Source organism: Cyprinus carpio, chromosome A6 (genome assembly GCF_018340385.1).
Source record: "Cyprinus carpio isolate SPL01 chromosome A6, ASM1834038v1, whole genome shotgun sequence".
NCBI classification, from domain to species: domain Eukaryota; kingdom Metazoa; phylum Chordata; class Actinopteri; order Cypriniformes; family Cyprinidae; genus Cyprinus; species Cyprinus carpio.
In genome coordinates this window covers 11702276-11714163 of record NC_056577.1, presented here as the reverse complement: position 1 = coordinate 11714163, position 11888 = coordinate 11702276, and the positions used below count along the sequence as shown (strand labels likewise).

At 34.7% G+C, this 11888-nt stretch overlaps 1 protein-coding gene across 1 annotated transcript in view; it reads right to left on the bottom strand.

Annotated features, from left to right (window-relative positions):
• Nucleotides 1-1125: 1125 nt before the first annotated feature.
• LOC109089728 (protein kinase C alpha type) overlaps nucleotides 1126-11888 on the bottom strand; it is a 131086-nt gene continuing 120323 nt past the window's right edge. The window contains exons 16-17 of the mRNA XM_042758053.1: nucleotides 9320-9460; nucleotides 1126-5198 (exon numbers count right to left, since the gene is read on the bottom strand). Of these exons, the coding sequence (XP_042613987.1) occupies nucleotides 5034-5198; nucleotides 9320-9460 (306 nt within the window). The 3' untranslated portion in view covers nucleotides 1126-5033. The remainder of the gene's footprint in view (nucleotides 5199-9319; nucleotides 9461-11888) is intronic.

Sequence of the window (11888 nt, the reverse complement as noted above, 5' to 3'; positions counted from 1 at the left end):
TCTGTGTCATGACTGTTGTTATGTTAAGGATGTTTTATTTGGTGTAATGTTTTATGGGTGTTATATCGTTGCAGAGGCTGATTAGTGCCATAAACTTTAACGCTTTTGCTTTAGGGGGTTGTCAGACCGACTTAATTTTTTTGAGCTTGATGTGTAGGGTCTGTTAAATCTGAAACCTATAATAATAATAATACTAATAATACTACTACTATTACTACTACTACTAATAATAATAAACGTAGACAAAACCGTACAGTTTTTAAATTTGCGAATTGTGAAAATTATGAAATCTAGAACCTTTATAAGGCAGTGCGTGCCATCGTAAAGAATGTAGGCCTAAATATATCCCTCACATACTCGTTTTCCTTTGCGTAAATGGATGAATGCACCACCATGGACGCAACTGGTCCATGGATGCACCACTTGAGACTTTATTATGGATTTTGAGGTTTATATGGTCCGTGGAAATCTTTGGGGAGATGAGTGTCCTGCTTTACTATGAATAATTGGATTACTGCAAAATAAAAGACCCACACACAGATGGTTCTGACAGTGGACAAACAGACACACATACAAAACTTGCATATGGTCTGCATAGAGTTTTAATCCATAGCAGTGGGGAATTTTGATTGAGTGTTAACTGCAAATAAAAATATTGTCAATAGAAAAATCCTGTTGGTCTACAGTAAATGTGCTGGTAAAACAACCGACAATCCTTGTTGAAAAAAAACCCAGCATATGCTGGTTAGGTATGTTTTGAAGCATGTCTGCTGGTTTGAGCTGGTCATGTGCTGGTCCTAAGCAACTAGCTTCAGCTCAGGACCATTTTAAACCAGCACATGACCATCTTAAACCAGCTCAGGATCAGATTAAATCAGATCACGACCAGCTATAAGGACCAGCATAAACCTGCTCAAACCAGCAACCAGGCTTCAGAACACACCTAACCAGCATATGCTGTTTTTTTTTTCTTCTGGATAAAATATATAGAATGACCATTTTATGCTTCTTTTGACTCTGTTAGCATTACATTTATATTTGCACCATGCTCTGGTGCATGAGACACGATAACATATCACCACAGTCAGTGTCAGCTTCATCTTCAATAAGGGACATCATCAGACAGACTTTTCCCTTCTTTATTTGCAATATAATACATTAGGTATAAATGGCAACAAGGATTGCATGGAAAAGCATATATTCTGTTAAGACAACAAAGGCAGGGCTAACATACACTGCTACAAAATACAACATTTTACTTGGTTTATTTATATGTTATGGATCAATATTAGTATGTATAAGAACAGAGATAGTGCTTTGGGTTGAATTCAGGACCTTGCTATTTGAGAGACAAAATAAGGCATTCTGTTGATTTTGTCCTTTAAATGAAAATGAAAAATTCAACAGATGGAAATAAAACAGGTGGACTGAATCACACAAAGCAAAAGGACCACAGGGTGATGTACCATCCAATCTACACATAAAGAACAACAAAGTAATTAAAAAATAGTATGGTAAAAGGAGGAGCAAAGTTCTTGCTCTCCTCTTTGACAAACACAAAACAATAGTACCGGAACAAACATGAATTGCTGACTAACTGGGGAAGGTAATTCCACCTTGTTTCAATAATATGGGTGTAATAAATTAACAATTATAATTGTTGACAAGAGATGACTAAAGAAGCAGATACAGTACATTTAAAGGGATAGTTCACCCCATTCTGTCATTTATTCACTCCCATGTCTTTCCAAACCTGTATGACTTTCTATCTACTGTGGAAGAAGATATTCTAATAAACATCTAAATATTTTTTTATACAATGGTAACCAAAACTGTTCTGGCTACTAACAATCTTCAAAATATCTTATTTTGTGTTCCACAGAATAAAAAAGTCATGCAGATTTTGAACGTCATGAGGATGAGTAAATGCTGACAAACTTAATATTTTTGGGTGAAAATTTCCTGCAAGGGAAAGCTAAACAACTGAGGCAAACAAGCAATAATGTTAACATTTCATTCATCCATTTGTTCATGTATTCAATCATTAATTAAGCAGCACAGGAATAGAAAGATCTGGGTAAGGCATATGGATCATTTTACAGTAGAGGAAACTCAAAGCATGCCATGTTAAACCTGTTTTTAAAAAATGGCTATGCAACTTTCTTTACAACAGCCAAGGTAGTACACATGATTGAATGTCAGGTACACAAAGCAAGAGATGCTCTGTTGTGATCTCAAGAGCAGTAACAGCATTCAGTTAACAGTACAGCTACATGAGACCAGTGCTCAAAATACTGGATTCAATACTGGCAAACATCGTTGTGGCTACGCAGTTAGTGCAACACTGGTGCTGCTGGGTTCAGTATGGCACTGACACAAAGCAGGTTTTTGGAAAGACCCACGAAAAGAAAGATGGGAGTTTTTAGCACTGATGGGATTTTACGGCAAGATCAACATTATTAAATCCAAAGAAATAAAAGAGAAGACAGAAGTGAGCTGATCTAAACTATAGGAATGGGGCCTCATTTTTATATATTTGCTGTCACGTGACAAAAAACAGGGGAAAAAATAAAACTGGCAAGTATATTTGTGCTAGAAGGAAACTAACACCTGTGATCTAAAATCTAAACATGCCAATTGTCCCATGTGTGATTTTCATATAATTCTGAAATTTATTACGTAATATGCATTACTTCTAACAGCAGAAAAAGATGGGAAGAAGAACATACAGAATCTCATAAACTACAATATCAAGACATTAAAATAATTGAAATTGAGAGTTGCACTATTCAATATGTAAATGGAGACAAATGTTTCATATGTATATGGCTTGTTCATACTTCATGCTGTAATAAGCTTATAATCTCAATTTTATATTCCATTGATAACAAAACATTCCTCGCAAATACACACAAATCTTTTCAAGTGGATCCTTTTCATACCAAAACATGCAAGCAAAGGCAAGTTATCAGACCATAGTAGGATGACAGCAGCCAAAATGGAATCTGATCAGGTCACACATAACAGCCAAAAGCAAAGGTGTTTTGATAAAGTACAGTTGAAAAATTGAATGGCGAAAGCACATTTGTAAAGAATTTCATTATGCAAAGTACAAGGTCATATTACAATGTCTACAACAGTACACACCAATGATAACAACAATTACACAAATATCTACCTGAATAATAGCATTATAGTAGCTGACTGTGTAATGATGTGGTTAATACAAAATTACACATTTAAAAGGGACAATGATCATTAAAATGTGGACTATTAAAGTTACTAAAAACATTAAACCGGCTAATAATTGTACTTCCGTTTTAGGGTAAAGGGAAAGTTCACCCAAAATGACAATTCTGTCATTTACTCATGCTGGTAACCAAACAGATGCCAGTAGACTTCCATGTTATGAAAAAAAAGAAAAAAAAAGAAAAAAAAATATATATGGAGGTTAATGGCTACCGGGCAACTGTTTGGTAACCAACATATATCTTCTTTTTTGTTCAACAGAATAAAGAAACTCATACAGGTTTGGAACAACTTGAGGTTGAGTAAATAATGACAGAATTTCCATTTTTGAACTATTTCCTTAAGAGTTAATGCAAACTTGCTTTCATTGTTTTCCCTCAGTTGTAAATTTGCCCTAATGTCACATAAATTTCACATTTCTAATTTAATGAAGTCACATTTAATTAGTATAAAAGGTTCTTATACTGTTAAAATAGCATGTATTATTAAGTATAACCAAAATATTAAAGCAGAAAGAGGAGAAATATGACAACAATGTTACATGTTACTGTCAATTATGTTAAATCCAAACATAATGATGTAAAGGTCATTCTGCAGGAATAGCAGATATTAACATCTAGTATTCAATATTTACTTGTATGCAGACAATGAGAATTTGAGAACAACATAATTAGAGCTTGACATAAATGTCAACACTTGAATATTTCTCCCTCTCATAATATCTCTCATTACCGAAACAAAACACACACATACACACAACATTTTCTCATGTTCCCAGGATATTTTCTACTACGGCAAAATAGAGGATATTTTAAAAACATTTGGTGAATTAAAGGGATAACGAGGTAATACCTTTATTATTTTGTCATTATTTATGGATAAAAGTGTATAAGTGTTTACTGTGAAATAAAACCATTCTATATGCACAAAAAAATAAAAAAATACAAATTTAAACCTTGAAGCATGAAACCTTTCATAACATCTCACACATCCAAAGCTCAGATTGTGGATTGTAGAAACTCTTGGCACGCTTATTTTTGCCATAGAACAAAAATAAAATGCAAACAAGTTTTAAATTGGAGTGCCAAGTTGTCATGTCATACCTGAAATATGTGCAAATATTACACTGAGAGATGTTTAGTATTTTATTTAAAACATTTAACAAAACTTACAATGAGAAAATACTGGAGACTCCAAAAAGTGAGTACTTAAACTGACACCAGAATAAATCTGTAAATAGATAAATTGGTACAGTGCTAAGGGGAAGGCAGAAACCCCACTGGCTTTGGCAATTACCTTTAGAAATCCTGAATGGGAAGACTTAGGAAGCCTTAGGAAGCACACACTCTATATCTGTTATGGGACTTTGGGCAGATGTGGCAAAATCAAGCTGTGTCAGCCACCAGTGGCTTGAGATAAGATGGCCTTGTAGACTTTTAAATACTGGTCTGCACTAAGTCAAACAAACAGTTTGTAATGTAAACAGCCCTTCCTAACCAGAGTTTAAGAGTTTAAGTGTTAAAATTGGTATTGTTTAAATCTCTGAATCTATTTTCAATCATTAAGGTAAACTTTTTGACTGGCCTACATTGAAATGATGTGAAAAAAGTGTAGAAGAATTGCTAGATTTAAAAAAACAACAACAACAACAAAAAAAGACTGGACATTATTTAAGACGCAAGTTGTGGTTTTGATTTAACATTTGTTAGATAAAAGGGTAAAAGGCAAGGGCAGAGTTTTGGGGTAGTAGGTAGATTCACATTCATTCCCTCTTTTTTTCCATTTTATTCACTGTTGATGGTGGAGGGATGGATGAATTGAGGGTTGATGAAGGAAAATCCATCAAATTCAGCCTGGTCGATGTTGGCGATAACCAGCTCATCAGGAGGGGTCAGTTGTGGCTGTGTGCGTGTGAAGAACTTGTCAAAGTTCTCTGCCCCCTTTCCACACTATTAAAAAAAAGTTAGAGAGAGAGAGAGATCACAATAAAGATTACTTTTGTTTATTGTAACACTACAACCATGTAGTGTTAATCATACAGACACACAAATGCCACAGTCCAAGGTTCGTAAAACACATTGTAACGCAGACAACAAACATAGTTTAAAGTTAGACTGTTTTATCTTTGGTTGGAATTCTAAGTAATAGTGATTTGTTTAATATTCTTTGTTAGAAGAATATGAGATGATCTGATGCCTTTTTATACTTTTGTTCCCAATTCCCTCATGTCCAACCCACAGATTAACACTCCTCAGATTTCAGATTATATGCCCTAGTTCCTCTTCATCTGGATGATAACACAATTGGCTCCACTGGTTTGGAGAACACAGATGTGGAAGCCAAACACACTGGTAACCGACAGTAGCTTCCGACATGAGTACTTTGCATTACTGTGTTAATATAAGTGTAAAACATAACATGAAATGTGAAACTTAAAATAATTTATTTGTTAGAATCTTCTGAGTGACAAAACAACATGGTAATCACAATCAGCTACTTGCTATTCTCATTTTCCATTTATTCCATGACTGGCTCACGAGTACTTCTACACCTCATAAGCATCTTGACAAATGAACTAAAGAAGGAACATTAAAACCTGGCACTCAATCAATCATTTAGTATACTTCTTTAACCTCCTTACCATGTGTATGAAAAAGTACCAGAAGCACATTTATAATAACCCTATTATTATGACGAATAAATGATTCAAAGCTCCTCATTAATGATATATACATGTATGGCTTATAAGGTGTGCAGATCCTTTTTGTTAGGGCTTTCATGAATTGTTTTAACACAAGAACAACATTTACTTGTATGACTTCACTCAATGTTTAAAAGAAGTCTGTCAATTTAACATAAAAATGAATTACAAAGAATTATTTAAAAATATGTGTGTGAACAAAATTAATACTGTAGTTTTAATCATGCCCCTGTTTGTAAAGGAATTTTCCTTCCATCGAAGCAGTTCAAGAACTGCAAAAAGTGACACAGCAGCCATTTCATGCCTGTGTACACGGACCAACAACTAAAAAATTGTGCAGACTGATCTAAGTGATTTGCAATTACTTTGATCAATTAATTGGCAATATGTTTTAATCGACTGACGTCCGAAATTTTATGTACACAAACACTTACATGAAAGAAAGGATATGGACTTTCCTTTCCTAAAGCTGCCAGATTCTATAAGACATGCAGCTCAAGATGTGCCTTAAAATAGAAGACAACCCTCCCCCTTGTATGATATTTGAAAGGAGAGATGAATGGTGACTCAAAAACTGAGAGAAATGGTCAAATGTAAATGCCCTGTCATGCTCTCTTATGAGGAAGATCTTCCCATCATGTGTGAATGATGAGACACTGAGGGGGAATCTATCTGGTTGTGTTCTAACAAGCATGCAGATCTATTAAAGTTGCAACTGTCATAATCACACACAAACACAGAGACCATAAAAAGCCATTTTTCAGACACAGAGGACCATGTGGGGCACTTCCTACGTCAGCAGTGGAACTAATGATTGGCTAAATGTTTAAAATGGTAGCTGTGCTGAATTAAGCCTGTTTAACCTCCACCATTAGCGTGAAAGGGACACAGGGTCTGTCTCTGGCCTACTTTTGACCATGAGAGGAAGCTGCAGTTCAGCCTCAGGATGTCCTAAGGGGACATCAGAAAATTGTTGAAAACAAACAAACAAAAATATTAAAAGTGACAGGTGATGTTCACAACACACTCACAAATAACATATGAGACTAAAAAATAGGACATCACAAGAAACAAGTACTCTAGACTAACTAACCCTTCTCTTCCTTTCTGTTTTGTCCCTAGTGATGTGACAGAATGACCTATTCAAAGATATATGTGTGGGAGAGCATGTGTGCTTGTGAAGGGGAAACAACTACAGTATGACCCACTTTAGAAGTCATATGTATGCAGACTGCTTTTTCAGCTCATCCCTCTCTCTCGCTGTCACACACACACACACACACACACACACACACACACACACACACACACACACACACACACACACACACACACACAACCATACCAAGGACAATCTAAGCTATTTAATATGACAAATGGCTCTATCTCTATGCTTTTAGTATCTTGGCAAAATATTCTCACTTCCTCCACAGGCGCTGTCTCAGAAAAGCAATACCAATTCATAACATGTTTCACCGAAAAAAAAAAAAGTGTAAAAGTGTAAACTAGAATTATTACAACAAATATCAGAAGGAACAGAGATTCTGAATAACAATAAGCATTCATCATGATTACACAGGCAGATGATTACACACTAGTGTCAGTGGTTTTCACTGCATTGCATTTTTACAGAAATATTTTTAAAGAAAAAAAAATGTTATAGTAAACACTTAGTAATTGGTTATATTTATATTATATACTTAATAATAGTTAATATATACGTTTTATATACTTTATATACTTAAAGTTACTTTAGCATATACTGTGAACATTACTGTAATTTTATTGTTTCATACTGTCATGATTGTTATGTAATTGTTACTTTTATAATTTTGGAAGTAAAGACTATGAATTACCATTTTATGGACATGGTGCACATATTGTACTGCCTGTATTATCATGGTGGTTATCAGTACATTCTTAGGTAAAAATGGTTTTGGTAGTTCAAGTAGACTACTATATTAACATATTACTTTATAAAATAAAGTAAGTAGAACAGGCACCAATATTCCATCCCATAATACCTGGAACACTGTCACCATTTTTGCAAACAGAAATACACAGAAATATATATAATTATATATAACATTTACTCTCCTGTACCTTAACTCTTTCCCTGCCATTGACGAGTTTTTACAGCTTTTCGTGTTTTCACTGTTATACACTCGGGGGCGCTATTACATATCTTCTGAATGACTACTTTTTTGTTTAAAAGTAGAGGCTCTGATCTTTATTTTGGTGTACTGCATATCCAAATATTCATACAGCAAAATATACTGGAGGCCATCATATTTTAATGAACATCATCAAAATCGCTGGCGGTGGCTGGCAGCTTTTTTAAAAAATGCAGACGTGGAAAGAGTTAATCACCATAATTATTTTGTGCCTTTATGCCTTTTCAGTGCCACTTCACCATTAAAACTTTCAGTCAATAAAACCCAGCAAGAGTTCTTATTTTTTTCATCAGCTAGGGCTGTGCAAAAAATCGAATACGATTTTCATGCGCATCTCCTCAGTAAAGGCGCTCCTGTAATTAGTAGTATATCTCCAGCACGTGCGTTCAGATCAGGGTTGCCAGGTTTTCACAACAAATCCTGCCCAGTTTCTTCTCAAAACTAGTCCAAAACTAGCCCAATCGCGTTTCCAGGAGGTTCCCCGATAAAAATTGCATCCCGGGGTTAAAATATACGTTTTTTTTTTGGCAGGGTTGCCTAGGTAATATTCACATTTTAGGCGCTAAATATCACGTTATTGGTATTGGGGTCGCTTCATCCCGCGAACATGAAAAACAACCACAGACTTGGCAACACTGGTTGGCATTTACTACACAGTGCCATAATTCACTGACAATCTACACAAAATCGATTTTAATATCGCAGGCGATTCTTTGTCGATTTTTGAAAGCGATTTTGTGTAGCTTGTTGGTGGACTACGGCTCTGTGTAGTAAATGCCGCTCCACCTGAACCAGTGTTGCCAAGTCTGCGGTTGTTTTAACTGTCCGCGGGTTGAAGCGACCCCAATACCATTAAATTGATATTTAGCCCCTAAAATGAGAATTTTACCAAGGCAACCCTGCCAAAAAAACGTATATTTTAACTCCGGGATGCAATTTTTATCGGGGAACCTCCTGGAAACGCGATTGGGCTAGTTTTGGACTAGTTTTGAGAAGCAACTGGGCAGGATTTGTTGTGAAAACCTGGCAACCATGATCTTAACGCACATGCTGGAGATATACTACTAATTACAGGAGCATCTTTACTGATGAGATGCGCATGACAATCGTATTCGATTTTTTGCACAGCCCTATCATCAGCATATGATAAATACACGTAAGCTGAAAATGAATAGACTTGAATGGACTTTCTTACCACTTTGGGTTTGAATGGAGGCTGTATTTCTCTGTTTTCCAGGCGTTCCCAGTCAATCCGACGGAAGAAAGCATGTTCCCTAATATCTCTTTCCCCCTCTGGGGTGCAGCCCAGACGCTTTGAAGAGTGTTTTGTCATCATCTGAGACACAAGTCAAAATATAATTATTATTGTCTAAACATTAGCACATAATATATATTTCTGGAACTAAAAAAATGTTTTCAGTTTACAGGCATATGCTCATCTTTAGATGCCATGATAACACATAATTTTAAATATGGGTAGACCAACTATGGACATGAACATTTTGTCAACAATTAGTCTAGGTTCCATTGCATATGAACGTCTATTATGAAAGTGTAACTGGTCATCATTTCGTTTTCCATTTATTCTGTGCAGTTTCTTAATATGAGGTCATAAAAAAGATAAACCTAACAGCTAACCACTCATTCTCCATGGTTATGATAGATCTGCAGATAAAGATGTGTAAACTCAAATAGTAAAGCTAAAATCTGTTTATTGCTTTTTGGGACTAAATATTTGATCACACTTTAGTTTGGGGACCAATTCTCACTTTAAACTAACTATTAACTATGACTTTCGCCTCAATAAACTCCTAATTTGCTGCTTATTAATAGTTAGTAAGTTAATTTTAGGTATTGGGTAGGATTAGGCTATCTAACATATAATCATGTTAATACATTAATATGTGCTTTAAAAGTACTAATGAACAGCCAATATGCTAGTAATATGTATGCTAATAAGAATCTAGTTAATTGGTCCTTAAACTAAACTGTGACAGAATATTTCACAGACCCAACACGATGCAAAACTTTACAAACTTTGGCAATTCCAACAACTATAGGGTTCTAAGAAGTACATATTTTTAACAGCCTGCTAACTAAAGAAAAAGTTTTTAAGTTTTTTTTTTTTTTTTGTAATTATTAAATGGTGACTTAAATTTGCCAGGAAAATTGATTTCAGTTAAGTTTCTAATTAATTATCCCTCTATAGTCCTGGGCTTTTCTAGGTCAGCTTCTGACAACCACTATGTATCCATTAGTAAGCGGCACAGTTTATAAGACACACACACACACACACACACACACACACACACACACACATACAGAGAAATGAAAACAGATGAACTTATAGCTCTACCACTGACAAAAAGACAGAAGGTGACAGAGAACATTATAAAAGTGAGACAGTGTGTGATGACACAAATCATCAGCTGTGTTGTATCCTGCTTCACCATTATTTCTTTCTTTACCTAGCAGGATGTTCTTACAATAAACATTGCAAAAAGTATTATGTTATTACTGTGGTATTCCTGAAAGTACCTAAAAAGTACACAGAAAAAATAAATGCAGAAAAAAACAAAACCTTTATTTCTCAAGATATTTCCTTTTTATTGAAGGCAATAAATCTGAAATGGTTCATTCATGTACCTGTCATTTTATCATTGTCTTTTGATTCAGAATAAGATACTGTAATTTATTTATTTTTATTTATTTATTTTTTTTTACAAGAAAAGTGAAATGTTACAGGCCAACGCAAAAAAAGAACAATGTATATATTCAGACAGACTAACTTGCACTTAAACTGAGAGGCAGTGAGAGAATTAAATGTGAGTGTACAGATATGTCATATAATTGCTTAATTTCTGCTAAGTAGTGTGTTGGTTTGTACTGCTTAAAAGAAAATTGGATTTATTATTGTTCTGGAAACAGCAATTGCTGAAATACTATATTAAAGAGAAAATATGAAATCTAGTCACGTCTTTGTTGATGTTAGATGAAAATAATATGTATTTCTGATTTACCACAGTAGTTGAGTAAAGAGGAAATGGACTGTTTCACTCTCACTCTAAAAAACTGGCAAGGCAAACAGTTAAAAGTTTTGGTCTTTAGTCAGACTGAAGATGAATCCAATAACAATGCATTCATGGCAAATGAAAGCTCAACACTGATAAGACTTTTATTAAAAATGAAACCAGGTTTGTGTGTTTTTATCTAAATTGGATCAGCTCCTGCAGTGGATTTCTGATGGGCAGTGGATTTCTGAGCAGATGCATGTAATATGAGTGATTAAAAGAAGTGATAACAGTACAAAATATATTTTTGTTCCTGTTCTATACATTTCAGTAACTTTCAGTGAACGTAATTTAAGATATACTGATATCAAATGTCAGTGTATTTCTGTCAGAATGACTGTTTTTTGAAATGTCTCTTCTTCTGAGATATATCCTCCTCATTTGTCAGGTAAGAAATGAGCCCCTAAACTTGTACTTTCTGGTCTCAGCCACAAACATCCATAGTTCTGGAGAATGCAAAGTCTGTAACTATTAAGTCAAGAAGTCTACAACTATTTTCAGAGGCTAAGATGAAAAATACAGACATTAAAATAGAAGAATAATGTATTGGTGAATTTTTGTTCTTTGTTCTTAACTAACTAGAGACCAAAAACCTTTTCTCAGATTTTCTCCCTCTAATGTGAAAACATTGAGTCAAAAAAGAAGTCATACTTGTTCAGCTGGGCTTTAGAACCTGAAACATTCTGCCTTTAT